At 38.6% G+C, this 18,270-nt stretch overlaps 4 protein-coding genes across 5 annotated transcripts in view; 2 read left to right on the forward strand and 2 right to left on the reverse strand.

Moving 5' to 3' along the window:
* Positions 1–1,354: 1,354 nt before the first annotated feature.
* Positions 1,355–7,853, forward strand: LOC131799006 (uncharacterized). The gene is made up of 8 exons (XM_059116673.2): positions 1,355–1,547; positions 2,354–2,497; positions 3,020–3,091; positions 3,649–3,748; positions 3,996–4,182; positions 5,418–5,600; positions 6,286–6,528; positions 7,205–7,853. The coding sequence occupies exons 1-8, from the start codon at positions 1,355–1,357 to the stop codon at positions 7,376–7,378; spliced, it is 1,296 nt and encodes a 431-aa protein (XP_058972656.1). The 3' UTR covers positions 7,379–7,853.
* A 305-nt stretch (positions 7,854–8,158) lies between these two features.
* Positions 8,159–9,749, reverse strand: LOC131799071 (small integral membrane protein 15). Its single transcript, XM_059116746.2, has 3 exons — positions 9,617–9,749; positions 9,372–9,470; positions 8,159–8,566 (listed from the first exon to the last, which is right to left on the reverse strand). Exons 1-3 carry the CDS (start codon positions 9,711–9,713, stop codon positions 8,514–8,516), a joined length of 249 nt encoding a protein of 82 aa, XP_058972729.1. The 5' UTR covers positions 9,714–9,749; the 3' UTR covers positions 8,159–8,513.
* Positions 9,750–10,588: 839 nt separating this feature from the next.
* The window catches only part of LOC131798995 (E3 ubiquitin-protein ligase NRDP1-like), a 9,924-nt gene continuing 2,242 nt past the window's right edge, over positions 10,589–18,270 (reverse strand). Inside the window, exons 1-2 of one of the 2 annotated variants that reach the window (XM_059116663.2) lie at positions 14,731–14,858; positions 10,589–13,163 (exon numbers count right to left, since the gene is read on the reverse strand). In XM_059116663.2, coding sequence (XP_058972646.1) covers positions 12,176–13,144 — 969 coding nt within the window. In that variant the 5' untranslated portion in view covers positions 13,145–13,163; positions 14,731–14,858 and the 3' untranslated portion in view covers positions 10,589–12,175. Of the gene's footprint in view, positions 13,164–14,730; positions 14,859–18,270 lie in introns of those variants that run through there. The other variant, XM_059116664.2, reaches the window with a different exon arrangement.
* Positions 15,292–18,270, forward strand: part of LOC131798994 (endosome/lysosome-associated apoptosis and autophagy regulator family member 2) — a 15,838-nt gene continuing 12,859 nt past the window's right edge. Inside the window, exons 1-2 of the mRNA XM_059116662.2 lie at positions 15,292–15,543; positions 17,100–17,359. Of these exons, the coding sequence (XP_058972645.2) occupies positions 15,374–15,543; positions 17,100–17,359 (430 nt within the window). The 5' untranslated portion in view covers positions 15,292–15,373. The remainder of the gene's footprint in view (positions 15,544–17,099; positions 17,360–18,270) is intronic.

Raw genomic sequence — 18,270 nt, forward strand, 5'->3', positions numbered from 1 at the left:
GAAAGAAAATATATATTACATGATGCAACAGTTGTAAGGGGCTGCTAAGTAAACGAACCAATTAAAATGATGTATTACCAGTCCAGTATTTTCAATGTATATATTGGACTACTCTTTCACCTTCTAATGGAAGTACAAGCATCATTACTTTATTGCGTGAAAATTAAAATTAACGGACAGAGAAATATACGTCGGCCTGGCTTTTGAAGTGTTCAGTACACTGATGATAAAGATCCGACCTCAAGGTCACTGAAAATGATATAGACCTACGTCAGAAGACCCCCTTCTACTCTTATTTTTATCACTGGCCCCAGCTGAGGGCGGGCATTAAGCGCTGATTAAATTCAGTTGAGTGCAAAAACAAATTATGATGTGGTTATTGGAGAGAAAACCTCTGGCGTTGGGGAATATGGAAAAGTCGATTTTGGATGGTGCCCTCACCCAACTCCCTTAAATCTGTCAATTGACCGCTTCGTTTGAGGTTTATTGCACAAGATGAAACAATCTAAAATAGAGGACGAACTTTCCTTCACTTTCATATGGCACTAGAGAAAAGAATTTGCATTTCGTATCTGACAGGACATTCGACTGCTCTCTTAAAGTTTCATATGCTGTCATTACAGGTTTTCAAATAACTCAGTAAACCACGAAGGTCTATTTCTTTGTAATTCGATTAATCGGACAAAGGAGCATGGTCCCTTCTCCCGCGGATGGAGGGGAGGGGGGGGGAATGACACAGACAACAAGGGTTAGGAGAGTGTTTGCCGGATTTTAAACGCGACGTACATTTCTCCAATGAGAGATCGCATGGGAATTAACAGCCTCGTTCCCGAGGTCCACACCTTGGAGCGAGGTTTTGAAATCGATTACGTCATTAACTCGGGGGCAAAATTGATCTACACGAATGCCTAGAAAATGCTCATTTTGAATTAGTATGTGGTAAACCGTCGTCACTTTGATGCTGAAATTGTAAACAAAGTCATGTCAATGTTCCAACGACATTCCGCAGCATGGAATTCCTTGAAAGAAAATAAGCCGTAAGACCGTATAACCACATTAAAATCAAAATTTCTACATTTCAATTTTTAATCAGAAGTAAAGTATGTCGTCTTCATTTCCATCGCTTTTAACTAGAAAACTCGTCGCTTTTTATTGCTCAGTATAATCTAAAGACCCTGTAAGAAAAATTTTTCTCTGAGAGCGCGGTTTGATGACGTCATAAAGCTAATGGGCCAATTAAGACAGCCGAAGTTAGGGCCGATGTCAGCTGTTAGATAAACTGAGCTCTGATGAGCCGAATTGCTGAAAAATGTAATTGCTTGGACAAAATAGTTTTGAATGCAATCTTCTGATAATGCAAAGAATTCGAAGGAATGCTTTTACTTCGGATAAGAGGGAAGAGGCCATGGCCATGCCCGAGCCTCCACCACAATTTTCACATGAAACTGTTACGTTTGGTATGGTATCTTCATCAGCTGAAGACTTCCCGCATGAATTAAGTGAAAGAGACGCACCGTGCCCATCATTAACAGAACAACAGATCACAGGTAAAGAATGAGCATCTATTCGTCGGATTTTACCTCTGATAAATTGTGGCGCGCAGTAAGAATTTATGCATTTTCAAGTTATTTTAGGACTTAAAAAAGACAACTTTGTACCAGAGATATCCAGAATTCTAGTGGTTTTGTATCACCAGATTCTTTCCATAATTGATGTTAAAAAAATTCGCACTATCTCCTCAACCAATCGGATGCAAGAGTCAAACGAGTCGCACCAAGGTCACTGGCCTTTTCCCGCGGTTAAGGTAGTGTGCTTTCTAAGCTCCAATCCTTATTGGCTCCTCGATGGTCAATTAGGGCGGAAAAGATACCTAGGTAACTTTAATTTTGGTTTTTTGCTTGATGAATGCACTTTACATTTCATCTTTTTGTCAGCGCCTTCCGCTGGAAAGTAGTTTATTCAAGAGATATGAGGCGATATTCAACGTAGCTTTGAAACTAGTGATCCATGAGATTGCATTGGTTTGCTCTGTGATTGGTTCGGAAAACTCGTTTCACTTTTTCAACCAATTAGATACAAAACAAAAAACACTCACCACTTAGTCGCCCACGTTTTGCTGCGCTTTAGGCAGTTTGGGTGGTTCTACTTGGGGTTTTCGTTGGCTCATAAAGGTATTTTATTTTCCTTTGATTGACGGTTGTGATTACATATATTACATTGGTTATGGTTTTCGACATTCAATCGAAAAGCGCTTATGGCATTATCCATTAACTCTTCAACTAAGCATCCACGAGTGCAAATGAGTAGAAGGGAGGCTATGAATATTCATCTAATACAGTGATATCCTGGTAAGCCTTTAGGGAGGTGTTCGACCTCTTTGACAGCAATGGTGGAGGTACAATCGACGCCGAGGAACTGGATTTGGCGCTGAGATCAGTCGAAATCTATCTGTCGCAAGAGGACTTACTAGAAGTACTGTCCGCCATGGATAAAGACGGTAATAAAGAAAAAAATAACAAAGAAACATTATAAAAATGGCTAGGATATAGATGAGGAGACAGAAAGGACGACTTTTGATCCAAGGCTGGTGATATGTAAAATCAACATAACTCATTTTACAGATAGTCTTTCGACCAGTAGTATGTTTTCCGTCCACGCAAAAGCTAATCCAGAGATCTCTCTCCATCTGTTCTAAGTGAAAGCAATAAAAAGGCATAAAGCCAGGACCGAATCAAAGTGGGAGCATGACCCATAAACCACATGTTATTCATTTTCACCATTAAAAAGTTTCTATCGCTTTTGAGATTTGGAAGTATAACCCAAACCTTCAAAAATCGTGCTGGGTATTTGGGAGATCGATGTAAAGAATGTTCCCCAAGGATTCTCGTCTGAGAAGAAGGTGTCTCTTACATTGAATACTAGCCCCATCAGAGTTTAGATTCCTCGCAGTTGTTCTGTTCAAGGACCACATCATCAAAATAACCTCCTTTTTCTGAAATGTGTACTCTGCTTCTTGCAGGAAATGGTGAAATTGATTTCCACGAGTTCCTTAACCTGATGACGAACACAGAGCGCTTCTTGGAGGGATTCAGTACGTTAAATTAATACTTAACGATTATAACACCGTGATTTATTTCTGTGTCGTTTCCTTTCACAACCATAGGCATGGACTTTTTATCACCTTCCACTCTTATGGACTCTTTCCCAAATGGCAGGACACTTACATAAAGAGAGTTGGAAGATAAGATGTAAATTATATAGTGTGTACTTCAACGGTTTTCATTACAGTGCGAATGTAAATGTATATAAGGGCATAGTCGGGAGAAAGGTTCTGGGGTGCCGTATCCACCCTTCCCCCTTCCCCCTTCCCCCTTCCTCCTTCCCCCTTCCCCCTTCCCCCTTCCTCCTTCCCCCTTCCCCCTTCCCCCTTCCTCCTTCCCCCTTCCCCCTTCCGCCTTCCCCTTTCCCCCTTTCCCCTTTCCCCTTTCCCCTTCCCCCTTCCCCCTTCCCCTTTCCCCCTTTTAGAGATGAATGCCAGAATTAGACCGTGGGTAAACAAATGATAACATGCTCAGTGAAGGTCGGTGACGGTATGATTCATTTCTTTTGGAAGGCTTTGGCAAAGGGTTGAAACTTTATTTTCTGTAGCAACTGTGGACGAAAAAAGGAAGAGAGAGCATCTCCTCTTTGAGGCCTTGACACAGTTTATGAAGAGATCAGCCCTTCATTCAATTAGCGAAATTGTCGGGTAAGTCACACGCCTTATTTTCTTGCAAGTTGACTAAAGTTAAGTTAAGTGGCATTTTTTGTGTGATTTTGATATGGTTAGCTATTACTTCCAGATGCAACCCTTTTTGTTAAGAATTTGACTCATCCAATCGCTTAACTTCGTTCTTAAGACTTGCTTAGTGTAGGCGCAATCTTTCTGTTCACTTAACAACGAATACTGGGGCGACTCAAACCATTATCAAAAACGTCAAACCTCTAAATCGCAGATTTTACCATACCAAGTACAAGCGCATCCAGGCCCCCCACGTCGTGGGCCACTACGCAGCCGGGGCCCGGGTTATTGGCTTGACAGAAAACCAGCTGAGAAGGCGCATGGAGAGCCTGAAGGCGAGGCATGCTGCTGGAGATAACAAATCCCCGTATGCTGAGCCGTTGCACATAGTTTTTGGCACGGTTGGTATTTTTGCGTTGTATAGAAAAAATAATCGGGGACTTCTTTAGTCTATGAATGGATAAGAAAATTCGCGCCGCCTCCGGTTTATCAAATGCTTAAGTTGGTCTCTTGCGTTCTCTTGGTCCTCTGACAGTTTACGATCATACTTTAATCTTATCCACAGTTCCTTCTAGCATCTTTGAATGTATGTTTTAGCCCTGTCGGGCTAATATGTTCACCTCGTTTTTGGTACTCTATCAATTTGCGCTCTATTTCCTTTACAAGGTAAATATTTGGTGCGAGGTCATGGCGAACCTCGGACCGAGCGCCACCCCGTCCGGCCCGTTAGCGGAGTTTGTATATATTAAAACAATTTGTTAGTCCCTTTTCAATCGTAACAACTGATTTTACCAGCTTTCGTAATGTAAATAGGGAATTTTCGAGCAGGTATGTGAGGTCGGCTTCAAGGCACGATGTGCCAAGGCTTACGAAAGGCACATCGACTGTCAGTTAAAGAGGCTTGTAACTTTAAAGGCTCTAGCTTTCAATTCCATAAGAATTTATAAGTGGCAAGGAAAAAGCGAGTGAAAAGGAAATTTGAAAGCAGAGATGCGAGGTCAGGCTTCAAGGCTCAGTATGCGAAAGGGCCTTTCGCAACGCTCATCGCCTGTAAATTAACTACAGAGTAAGTAACGAATATGAAAGTGATCTTAGCAGTAATGAACTCTATTTAACCAGTAGTGAAAATAAAGCTTGAAAAAAAGATTCAGGCCTGTACGAGATTTGAACCCATGACCGCTGCGATACCGGTGCAGTACTCTACCAACTGAGCTAACAAGCCAACTGTGAGCTGCTTAAATAGTGTTCAGCACTGCGAAGATCGCTTTCACTTATATTCAATTCTTAACCCGCAGTTCACATATACGATTTTCATATTACAGTCATTTATTCATCACTTTACGGGTTCATTACGAACCAACATAATGACCAGCGCTCAGCTGACATGTTAGCTCAGTTGATAGAGCACTGCACCGGTATTGCAGAGGTCATGGGTACAAGTTCCGTACAGGCCTACATTTTTTCAGGCCTTATTTTCACTACGCACGTACTGTTTAAGTAGAATTTATTACTGCGAAGATCGCTTTCATATTCATTTCAAAACCCGCAGTCCACATAATTTATATGATTTTCACATATTCACAGTCAGAGTAAGTAACGTTACAGCTCTACGTTTCTCTTCTACACAAATTTATAGGTGGCGAGGAAAAAGTGTCCTCAACGCCGTGCTAAGACTAACCCCATCACAGAAACAGATGGCTTACCAGAAATTTCTCTGACCAAAGGAAAGATCAGACTAAAATTTGGAAGACCACGCATGCCACCCCCGTCTTCTTCTTACCCCAATATACTCGAAAAAAGCCCTGTTTTGCCAAACGCGGTAAGTTACTCACAATTACAGAAGGGTCTCGTAGACACAGCGTGTGCGAACATTGTGATGATTAAGTGGCATGCTTTCAGGCTGACAGAGACAAGTTGTTTTACACAAGTCACAAACAACCACACAAGCCAGTGAGTTAGGGTGTTTTCAAAGCGTATAACTTCTTTGGAAAAGTTTAAAACAGCCGAGCTGAGTAAATCACAGGATCTACCCATACTTGAATAGGCTTTGTATATGTGACCCTCTAAATGATTTCGGGGACAAAGGTGATACAACTTGATCTGTAGTACTATTCCGTCAAAACTAGATTTTAAAAGGTACCCGGTGACTTCGCCAACATGTTAAATCGTGGACAGTTGTCTTTGGTTTACTCGCCGACACACCCGTCACTTCGCCGACATCCGCGGTCACTCTGCCAGCGTACTTGATCAACCGCGTAACAAAAATTGGAGTCGGTGAGCGACTGGTAACCTTTTAAAATATGGCTGCAGGTTCGTTTAGTTTCCGGGGCTTACGTTATCAACACAGTTGATAAAAAAAATATTATCTTACGAGTTACGGGCTGCTCAGTTCTCAAGCTGCGCATACCGAGTGCCTCACGTCACTCCATTTTCTTAATTTTTGTCCATAACTTACACGAAGTTTCAACACAAACAATTCTCAAATCTTGCCTCTCTGTCCTCAGTCTATCATACAACAGACAATGAGCCCAGCAGCTCAGCTTCTAATGCGCGGGCGTCAAACTTACCACCAAGGAAAACGTAAACAACGAAAACCGCCCCTGAAGAAAAACGGCTGGGTCAGCCAGAGATTTAAACCATTCCCCCTTGAGCTTCCTAGTATCTTTGCTGAACGAGAAAAGAAAACAGGCAAACCAGAACAACACCCAAGCCTCACATTCGACGATTTAAAGAAAATACGAGACAAGGCAAGTAAATGAACGAAGAACTTCAACCTAAGAAGTAAAATCTCTAAAGTAAACAATTTCCTATGTTGAGAATCTCTAGTAGAAAGTAGCCAACCGGAACCGGTTTTTTTTTTCTTTTGCGCTTTTCAGGCGAGCATGAGTAGAACGTGATGAGCGAGGATGCGCGTGAGGGAAAGACGACTCGTACTTCGCCCTCTCATCGCGTTTGCCTCCTGCATACTTTCGCTCGTCTGCAAATGAGAAAAACAAAAGGCTTGTTCCGAGAGGGAAGAGAGATGATGCAGAGGTGAAAGCTCTTGCCTCTAACCACCGTGATTTAGGTTCTTTTCCTGAGCCAGCAATATATTTTTGTAACCCTTTAACTCTTAGGGGTGATTAACATGTAACTTCTCCCTGTAATATCCATACATTATTGAGCAAACAGGTAAGGAGAATACTTAAACTTACACAGGTAGAAGAAGTTATCTTGATCTATCACCAAATTCTCTTAAATAATTTACAAGGGAATGAGTTAAAGCTAGAAGGGAGAATTGACCCTCAGATCTTAAGAATTAAAGGGTTAAATGTCAAATCATCTGTTTGTTGGATTTTGTATTCATGCTGCACGGAGAAGTTACATATTTGTTACTTCCGTAAATTATAGGTTGATGCGATTGCTCATTCTTTTATCTAAAAGGTTGCTCAAGCAAGAGATGTTCACTTTCAACGACTTCGGGAAACAAAAAGCAAAGACAGTGAAGATCATTGGAAATCCTTAGCTCCTGAGCAGATTAACTCAGATGTACTGAGAGATTATTTCAGACTGGCTTTCAATACTTACACACCATATGCCACTGTCCATGCTGTTTGAACATTCTGAGAAACCTCTTAATTTATTTGAATGGACGGAAATAAAGAAATGAGATTAACTTGTATTAATAATCCAGCGACAAATTAACATGATTTAAACTGCATTCTACCTGAGTGTAAGATACCACTCCAATAAATGAGGGTTCTTTTAGTATCTTTCACCCTTTAACTCCCATGATCTCATTAGTAATTCTCCTTACTGTCTGCCAAATGATTCTCATTATGTTAGTTTGAAGAATTTGGTATCAGATCAATTAGTAACCCCATAATTTATATTTTTCTTTATTCTCATCAGTTGTCTGCATGATATTGTATAGATATAGTAAGGAGAAATTCTGTCTTGGTCACTCAGCAGTTAAAGGGTTGAGTTATTGTTGCTAGCTGTTGTGCTGAGTCATGATAAAGAGAGGTATAAGTTCTGAGACTTTTGGCTAGATTTATAGGTTGAGTGAATGCTGTTACAGTTTCACCATGATTAACCCCTAAGAGAGACTGCACTGCACATTTGCAGTGACCACAACATGAAACAAACAATTATACTTCCCTTTCAAAAACAACAAAATAATTTTCAACACCAGATGTTGCAGAAAAACAGAGCCTGAGAAATAACTGATGTACTGCTTTTAAAGATATATTTGAGTTCTATTCATTTACCTGTAGCTTTTGCTATTTACATGCCATTAAATAATGGCTATTTCCATTTCATGATGATCTGAAAATACAGCTGATGATCAAAATGCTAATAATTTACAAATACTATGTAAAAAGAATGGCTAAACAACATTTTGCCACAGTTTATTATTACAGTTGCTGTGCTGCTCTGTGCAATCATGTCAGTGACATTACTAGGATTATAAGCTAAGTGAGGTGCACACCAAGTTTCTTTATAGGATTTGGACCATAAATATGTTGTGGTCAAAAGCAATTATTTCCATTGGTAGTCAAAACTCAAGAGCATGCTGCATCACCAACCATCAAACCTGATAGCCTGCTAAAAGAAGGCAAATGACCCGTTGCCACTGGAATCATGGTAAATGACATTTCTAAGCTACATCATGGTCACTGTCTTCATTATTTTGCCACTTTCAAGAGACAACCACCTCAGGGTCAGTGCACTCTTTTTTTGACAAGAGGAATCAATCAGCTTTTGCTCTGCGCCTTGCTTTGGCTATATTTGTTTGACGAGTTGCTTTAAAAGAAAAGAGAGGAAACTGTTAAAAAACATGTTTATCTCCTGGTAATTTAATAACTGAAGATAATTCTCTATTCTTTAAATTTTGATTTTAAAATATTCCTCTGAGCCTGGTACTTTTGGGAAATGGGCCTCTCTGATTCAAGTGAACGTAACACAGTGGTCATCACAAATATCTTGTGTGGCTCTGGTTCTTTCTTTTTTCCTCCCATTTCCCTCAGTGTTTACTAACAGCTCCACCATGAACACAACAAAGAATAACAACATACAGTCAACATGGCCAAGTTTACAGACAACTTCATTATGCCGCCATAAGAAGTGTCCAAAAATTACAAGAGTGTAAACTAACACATAGTGGGTTATGTCCTGGACAACAATGTGTTTAAATCTGCCCATTAGAAACTTTGAACTTTCCTTAGGAACTGTAAAAACTACGTCTTACTTTGATTCTGCATGTTTACAATAGCAAATTATCCGTCATAGTACGCATGTGCAACCATTTGATCGCTGTGTTAGTGCACGTATCATTTGCAATCAAGCCACCACGAAAATAATTCCCCATCATTCGATTTACTAATAAAGAGTGGAAATTAAACAGATCAGAAATTCTGGCACATGCCTCAGGACTTTGTTTTTCCAAGATTTCACGCCCTTGTTGGAAGCATGGAACGATTAGCCTTGTTGGTTATCTATCATCTCATATCCAACGCACGCTCGTGGAACAATTGTTTAATGGTCGCTGAACTTCGAACAAACTTATAACGACGAAGGTAAATTTATCTGTCTTTTCACGGTTACGTACCTTTTTTCTTCTTTTCCTTTTCATTCTTCTCTATATGTTTTGCTAGTTTCAGGGATAGATATCCACTTATTGCCATCAAAGGGGTCAATATTAAGAAAACTGCGAAGAACATAACAAAAAATAATTAATTAAGCCATAAACATTCGCACAAGTGCAAATATTGTAAAAATAAAATAATCGAATACTGGAATAAAACCACAAACAAAAAGTAAAAGTAAGCAACATACAAAATAATGATCACTTACCATAGAAAAGAAACTCTTTAGGGTTTAAAGCGACGTATTTTACAAATGAGTCAAGCGTGTCTTTCCACGGACCCTTCTGGACTGAATTGTCCGCCATATTTAATTACAATCACATACCGCTGACCAGCGGAGACAGCGTAACCCTCAGGATGGGAATGGCGAAAAGTAAGTTTCATCCAGTAACAAAACCCTTCATCACAGCAACCAAAAATCTCCACTTTTGACTGATTGAGTATGACTAAACAAAGACACATATGACCTCATATCTCCATGGAGAGTCACCTGTTAGTGAAAAAAGTCATTGCCGAAAATAAAATTTTCCCTACCTAAAAACCATGTACAGTTTTACGTGTTTTCTGTTCTTTGGTTTCCTAGATAAGGGGTCAGTTAAAAATCACCATGAGAATTCTCTCTCTCACACCCGCACAAAAAAATTAAGGGTTGAGACATTTTAAACAAGCAGAGAGTGATAGTTCAAAAATAACTTGATCATGAACATCAGGAGTTTGATTTGGAATAGTTTTGGTAAAAAAACGTTTTAACCTCACTTCAGAAACACATAAGAGGTTTGGAAAACACTCTAAAGGCTACCAATAGTTGATCTCATCTCCACCTCTTGCTCATGTCTTTCATCTTCGTAGATGCCTTATACTTTTTCTTTGATCCTTAAGAGTGATTGGTATCTAATTTCTCATTGCAATAACACCCCTGAGTCACACATTAAGGTGATAAGAATTAAAGAATTGATCATGAGCTCTGGAAGAAGCTCTTGATTGTTAAACAAATTCTCCTTGTCAGTTCCATCAGAAATTTAAAGGACAGTGTGGAGAAAATGCATACTAATGTTTGGGTTAAAGGGTTGATAAATGCACACTGGCTCATGATCCAATTGTTAATTGTGTGTCATGGTTTCTGCATATCATGCTCCTAAAAATAAGATCCAGTAAGAACACCAAAATTTGTTAACTAAAAGCTATACATACTTTATTGCAATATAAGATGAGGAAAGCAACACATTATTAAAACTATTTCCTCATATGTACAAATATTAAATTTTACTATTCACCTAATAAATAGACCAGATCCATGTTGCGTACTTGAACATATTAGAGTGACAAGCAGAGACAATGCTGTCATGTCCCCAAATACACTCTGTACCTTGGCCTTATTCACCACCTCACATATTTGTTATACTTTAACTTAAAATGTTATTACATTGAAAGGTTTGTGACCTTCATTGCAGCAAATTCTTAACTTCCATTGCAAGCACTGCATATATACTAAAATATTCCCCTGAAGTGACTTAGACATAATTTCTCTTTACAATATCAATACAACAACTAGCAGTCAAGTGATGAGAATAGAGAAGAATATCAATCATGGGATTATTGGTTGATCTAATAACAAACCCTCCAAACTAACATCATAAGAATTGTATGGCAGATAGTAAGGAGAATTACTACTGAGATCATGGGGGTTAAAGGGTTTAAACCCTGTTTGACTTAGTTTTTGTCTGACTGGACATACTGGTGAGGTAGAAGTTCTGTTGTAAAAGCAGGAATTAAATAATACTTCACCAGCCAAATCACTTTTCATTCATTTCCAAAAGTGCTCCAAAGTTACTGAATGTCTGCTTGTGACTTTCATGTTTGTAAATAAACCAAACACTAATTCTTCTTTACTTTATACTGATTACAATTTGTAACCTATAAGAAAAGAAACTTTCAGTAACTTTAGTAGTTTTTTTCTTTGCATCAAAAACAAAAACAAAAAAATTGTTTGATGATCAGGTACCGAAATAATCAATTTTTGCCAAGTGAGTACATTTTCTACTTAATAGGTTACCTAAACAAGGAAAACATAACCAGCAAAAAAATTGAGAAAATGATGTCTCCTGGAAGATGAGTCAAATAATTTACAAAAATTCAGCAACTCTAGAGAACTTTTGTAGGGGGTTTCAATAACTTTTACCATAAACAGCCACTGATGATGTAATAGGCAGCTGTTCCTAGAAAAAGGGGTTGAAAGGTGAAACCAAATCACAGGGGCTGGCTTGCAGGCTGAGTGGATGGTGATCAGAGGTTTTATGAGCAGCAATAGAATGCTGGCAACTGGCTTTTATCGAAGCCCCAACTTTTGAAAATGAGTGAAATGTGGACGTGATGGTTCGTCTGTAGTCTCTCAAAACTGGTTTGTGTTACACTAAATATCTGATTTAAGTCAATATTTTATGATAGGACAGGTTCACTTTTCTCCTGAAATGTTTGATGACCTCATTCCTTGCTGCTTTTAGATCAAAATTCACTTGATCTATAAACTGTGTCTGCGCCCAACTGTAGCTTACTGCTCACTTAACTCTTTATTCCTCAACTCCTCTTCTCAAAAGAATGAACATGGCATACCTGTCATCTGATTAATAATACTACCTACATCTTGGAGACTTGCAGTTCATAAATACAGCTATGGAGCTTTGATTTCATTATGGCAAGAAGTTGCCTTTTTAAGATTTGATTTCCCTCTTTGTAGCCACATACCAGTGAATGTAAAATATGTTAAACTTTACTCAATGCCATGTGCAAAGATCATTACAAGACCAGGATCTAAAGTCATTGATTCACCCATATGTTCATTTTCACAGGCCATGATCACAACTGCTTGTTTTCCAGGTATTCTCCGACAAACATACTGTTCATATCGACGGCGATTCAACTGCCGTGTTTCAAGTGTGCTCAACCCTGGGGGCCACCTCCTCTCGTGAGCATTCTCCATTAGTTCATTCAAAATGGTAGGTGGGCATCCACTGTCTGCAAGTGCTCGCCGAATGACTGCCTGTAGAACAGCGTCGGGCGTAGATATCATACCACCCCATCTTGTTACTCTGGCTGATTGTAACCCCCTTAACCACTGATGAATTTCATTGACATAGTGATCTGGTTGTGACAGGTTGCTTGGCAATAGTGGCAATGCCTGTGGCAAATTGATCACTCTCATGGTTCGGATCATTTCCTTGAGAGCTTGAATCTCACGTTTCTGTTCATTTAGCTGCTGGCGTTGTTCATCGATTTGAGCTTGCAGCTGTTCTTGCTTGAAATTCTGGTTTTGGATCAAGTTATTTAATTCACGGACACAATTATGCTGAGAAAGCTCGTCAAATGGAACCACTAATCCACATCCCTGATTGCACTGAACAGGCCTCTTTGGGTTATGTTCACACTGTGATAAATGAGAGTGTAATTGATCCAGTCTGACCACCCCATCACAGCCATGCCTTTCATTTTCACATTTTACTGTTAACTTTGATAGAAGGTTCTTCAAGATTCTTGGCACTTGCTTCAGTTCATGTGGTGTGAGGCTGTGTCGATCAACTGGACAACTTTGTTGATGTCTCAGCCATTCATGTATACAACCAGCACAGAAAGCATGTTCACATGCTGGGGCTTGAAGAGGATCTTCCAGTACTGATTTACAAATTGCACAAAGCAGTTCCTCGTCAACTGAACATGTAAATCGTGCTGTATCATACCCCATAGCAACTGGTATGCTTCACCTAAACATGAAGAATGAGTTGGTATCAGACTCGTCATTGCATAATAAGTTCCAAATAGGTTCATAGACAAGTTGGGGGGGGGAGGGGGTAATTAAAGAAAGCTTTATAGGGGGTGTCTCCAAAGCCTTCCAAAACTAGCCCTGTTTCACCCTTTAACTCCTAGAAGTAATTGACATGTAACATCTCCCTATAATATACAAACAAACAGATAGGGAGAATTCTTAAACTCATCACTTCCAAGTTTTTGTTTTGATCTTATGCCAAATTCTTGTAGCTACTATACAGGGAAATGTGCCGCAGCTAGAAGGGAGAATTAATAATCATATACCTGGAGTTAAAGGGTTAAGACAAGTACCTTTCAACTTAATCTCTACACCTTTTACCTGACATAAAAAATCAGAAATTTATTACAGGTTCTTGTGAATTTTTGCTAGCCAAGGATAAAATTGATCTTAATTTGTTGTTTCAACTAGTTTGAAAAGTCTTCTATGGGTATAAAATTAAAATTCACCTCCTGTGCTAATTTTTATTGTATACCTTCATCTCCAGGTGCTAAGACCAAACTGACTCTTGCTACTCAAATTACTAGTGTAAAATAATTGTACAGAGATTTGACTCAGGAGTCAAAATGTCATTTCCCACCTAAACAGATGACAGATTATGTTTGTAGAACAACTTAACAAGCTAAGAATGGTTTTCTAATGTTCAATTTTGAGAAAAAATCAGTAAAACATCAAATAACTGTGCACATGTCTGATCTTCCCTGAAAAATTGCTGAAATTTCTCTGCTGTATTTTGAAGTGATGCTGCTCATTAGCTAATAATTGTTACCACATATGTAGACTACAACCTGCCAACATTTATGCCATATTCACAGTTAGGTATAGAAAAATACCAATGTGAAGAATCTCAATAGAGAAACTGTTTTCTGTTTTCCCTTTTTTAAGATTTGTGACCACAATAAATACACCTTATTTGATGGCATAAATCTGTTGAGGCCACAATAGGAAGAGCATCCCTTGGGATACCTGGATAATAAAACCTAGCGTTCATAATCGAACAATCATTCAAGAACACAAAGGCGATATTTGTTCCTCTCAGCCTCGCTGTAAAGAGATATTTTTCAAGTATCGATCAAAACCTTTTACAGATACCAAGGCAAGGGTTTATTCTTTGCATGAGCCAGCCTGCCCAAAAAGTTAAATATCATCGCTATCTCCACACTTTAAGGCAATCAGCAGTATTACTACGCTTCCAGGGAAATTTTAGGTCTCTGAAATGCTAATTTCGTTCAAATCCCAAGGAATTGTTTGTTATGATTTGAAAGTGTTGTGAAGAAGTAACTTTAAGCGTGTGTGCAAGAACATTGTTGGAAAAACTAGACCACAAAAGGTAATATCAATACCTAGTAAGCTCGTTAGATTTACCCTGGGGGGAAAAAACCAGAGAAGAATAAAACCTTGACAGGGACTTCAGCAGGCCTGAGATCCCTGACTTATGGAAAGCGATTTTCCGCTTTTGATCGTCAAAAACTTCAATCATTTCTGATACATGATCATTTTCATACCTTATGATTGTAAATCACTGGTTTTACACGTCTCCAAATTTAAGATTTCACTGGCAACTATCCACATATGTAAAAGCTTCCCGGGAAAAACAACCCATTACCGCCATGAGAAATTTTTACGACAAAGCGCCTTCAAATCTCGATTTGAATCATGGGACTGAATTTCATTTGTAATGACGCACCGGGGAGGGGTGGCGTCATGCATCATATGGACCGCCCGTGTGATATCTCTCACGTCCTTGGCTGAAATCCAAAGGTGGTCAAAAAATTTTTTTCTTGGAAATGATTGTGTCATGATGACGCACAGGTCATTCACGCTTTTTCATCATTTTGATATGACAATTATGAGAGTTGTGAAGAGAACAATAGTCACACACGTCTCTAAGACTACCTAGATTACACAGAATTAACCAAAAAAAAAACAACATTGCACTATATAGCGAATTACCAAAACGTGAAAGTATGCCAAATAATAAAACAGTATAGTCAAAATAAACGCTTCCTCTTGTCAGGCTCACTCTCTCAACGGACGTGACGTCATATGCTCAAAAGGGAGGTCTATCCTCTGAAAGTTTAATTGCTCGTGACAGCTCCAGACAAAAGAGGCCAGAAACGCAGTACGCATACCACATTTTGCCACAAAATGGCGCTTACTACGTTATTTGAGTGGTTTGGCTATGTATTGTGTTTTCTGACTATCCTCCCGTCAGCGCAATGTCGCAACTGTACTAAGGATGACTTCAAGCCTTACATAACGCCCTGTGACATAAACACACAAACTCGTTCAATCGTCTATTACCTCAATACAAATTGGTAAGTTTTTAAAATTTGAAAGATCAGCGCTGAATGTACGCAATATGCCAAAGATTCGCTGGAATTATAATTCTATTGTTTAGGGCGTAAATTTTAAGATTATTTCTTGAATTCCTTCGTTGAGGCTCGAATTTAACTCAGGTATCCTATTTTGGTACCTTTCCATCCCAGTTTTCTGGTTCATTCGCAGTGATTTCTTTATTCAAAATTGTTAAGCTTATTTCTGGGAGTTCTTTATTTTCGGTTCTGTCAGCTTTTCTTGATACGGCTTCAGAAAACCTTAGAAACAATGTCTATTGATCACAATTATGGTAAACCAGCGCGTGTGAGCGTTCGTAGTAAATCAAAGAAGTTGTTATTTTAAGCTTCCTCAACGATTTTGGATTGTTTGTTTAGCTTGATTTGCGTGGAGCAACTTCAGAATACCCCGCAACTCATTTACATGTCATTGAATAAGAATAGCGTCTATTGTGTTATGCCTCGATCTTCAAAGCCTCCCGACACATGAAAGTGAGGCGGACCAAAGTTGCGGGGTATTCTGAAGTTTAGCCATTCGCGTTTGAAAAACGAAAGAAGTCTTCAAGAGAAAGAATCATATCATTTTTTTTCAACCCATCTTTGAGAAATTGACGGGAGATGCGTTAAAATACAGTATGTTCGACGCGTAGCCTTCAGCTACTAGTTCGGTTTCTTCAGGGCTTCTTTAGCTCTAGAGTGGTTTCCGAACTTCTCTGGTGCTTAAAATCTCTCTCATTGTTGTGAATACCGTATATTGCTTTTTGATCATGTTTCAACATGCGTCAGTGAATCAGAGATTGTATTTCAACAACATCTAATATCAATGCGAGACATTTTCTTCTACTTCGTGAAAGCTGAAATAAGCAAATATTTACTCATGAGACAAATTTTCACAACTTGATTAGACGAAAAATGTAGTCATTCGTTGTCTTTTCTAAAGAATTTAGTTACAATGTTGCCAAAGCAAGAAGTAAACATGTTTGTTGACAATGGTCTTCCGCTGGGTTGCATGAGCTTAAAGAATTTCTTTTTATTTCTATTTTTCTAAAGAAGTAAGTAATATTTGAGGTCACAATTACTATGTAAGCAAAACAGATTGAATCATGATCATTATCCTAATTTCAGTTAAAACCTCTCCATAAGAATGTTCCTATTTGATAAGAAACCAACAATAAAATGAAATTTTCATTTTGGTAAGAAATTGAAAATTGGCACAAAGGAACATGAAATCTGAAAACTATAGTCTCTTTTTTTAAAGTGCTTTTGAAGCTTGTTCTCTGGTAGCTAAGTGTTTTTTCTCTTTAGTTGTTGTCAAGTTAAAAAATGTTCAGGATAAATTGCGTGCAATAGTTTGCAGAAAGTTAGTATATGATAATGAGTACTGAATTATGCAATGTGAGCAAGCAGTTGACTTGAATTTTATTTAACTGGAAAGTGATAGATGATGCAGCATTTTATGCATCACCCTGCCTTTACTTAGAATAAAAGGAGTTTTGTAAAATAATGTAAACATATGTAATGTTGTTCTTTATTCTCAGCAAAGGAGGTGTAGCTCCTCCGGCTCCACATGCAAATATACCCTGTGATTGCCCTAAAGGAAGAGGACTTTCTGGAAGCCTCAGCTCTACTAACTGTACACCATGTGAAGTTGGATCCTATGGGCCAGGGGGAGAAATCATCAACAACTGGAAAAACTGGACTAAGAATGGTACTGTGCCCCCAGAAGGATCAGGCATTGTTACATTCTGTGAAGCTGAACGTCAATATGTTCAGCCTTGTCGCCCATGGAAAGTAAGCGGTAAGGAGATTGACATTTTGAGAAACTTTCAATCAACTTTTAACCCACTCAACTCCCTCAAGCTGCTACACATTTCCTTGCAAATTTGTTACATATCTCGTACCTGATAAGTTTAAGTATTCTCACTACCAGTTAGCTAGATAATGTACAGATACTATAGGGAGAAGTTACATGTCAATCACTTTTGGGAGTTAAAGCATTAAGTAATTCTCTTTACTATCTACCATACAATGTGGTGTTGGATTAACTTATAATCTCGTAATTCATATTTTTCCTTATTCTCATCACTTGTTAGCCTGATATTGTATTGATTTTGTAAGGAGAAATTTTGTCTTGGTCTCTTTTGTGAGTTAAAGGGTAATGAGTTAAAAGCAATCTAGGGTCTTTTTTGGTTTGCTTTACTATTCTGTATAATTTGTCTTGAAAACTTGTGGCATTTTTTCAACCAATCAGATTCAAAACTAAAACCAAATTTTAATTAGTGACTGGGATTTTTCCCTTGTTTGTTCTTACTCTCGGTTCACATTGTCCCATTGTGACATTCTACCGCACAGTAATGCCTCCACCATCCTGTAGAAGCTCTGGACACTGTCTCTTGCTTTTAAACATTCCCCCAGCTGAATCTAGGATTCAACTGTTATCAAGTTATTTAACCCTTTAACCCCTAAGAGTGATTAGCATCTAATTTCTCCCTACAATATCATCACTGAATCACACTTTAATGTCATGAGAATAAAGGAAATGATCACCAACCAAAGAAACTCTTGGTTGTTAGACAAATTCTCCTTGTCAGCACCTTACTAAATGTATAGAGAACAGTATGGAGAATATGAATACTGATGTTAAGGTGTAAAGTGTTGATTGTGCATTTTTCCTTCATTTATGGTAGCAGCAATTGCCATGAATTTATA

This window comes from Pocillopora verrucosa, chromosome 13 (genome assembly GCF_036669915.1).
Source record: "Pocillopora verrucosa isolate sample1 chromosome 13, ASM3666991v2, whole genome shotgun sequence".
Lineage (NCBI taxonomy): Eukaryota > Metazoa > Cnidaria > Anthozoa > Scleractinia > Pocilloporidae > Pocillopora > Pocillopora verrucosa.

Bases quoted from the DNA above. Each gene is read 5' to 3' on its own strand.
- LOC131799006 (XM_059116673.2), top strand. From the start codon at position 1,355: ATGCAAAGAATTCGAAGGAATGCTTTTACTTCGGATAAGAGGGAAGAG. The intron at 1,548-2,353 runs GTAAAGAATGAG...TATCCTGGTAAG, and splicing joins AACAGAACAACAGATCACAG to CCTTTAGGGAGGTGTTCGAC. The intron at 3,749-3,995 runs GTAAGTCACACG...TCTAAATCGCAG, and splicing joins TCAATTAGCGAAATTGTCGG to ATTTTACCATACCAAGTACA.
- LOC131799071 (XM_059116746.2), bottom strand. From the start codon at position 9,713: ATGGCGGACAATTCAGTCCAGAAGGGTCCGTGGAAAGACACGCTTGAC. The intron at 9,471-9,616 runs GTAAGTGATCAT...TGTTCTTCGCAG, and splicing joins TAAAGAGTTTCTTTTCTATG to TTTTCTTAATATTGACCCCT. The intron at 8,567-9,371 runs GTACGTAACCGT...TTTCTTTTAAAG, and splicing joins AAAGGAAAAGAAGAAAAAAG to CAACTCGTCAAACAAATATA.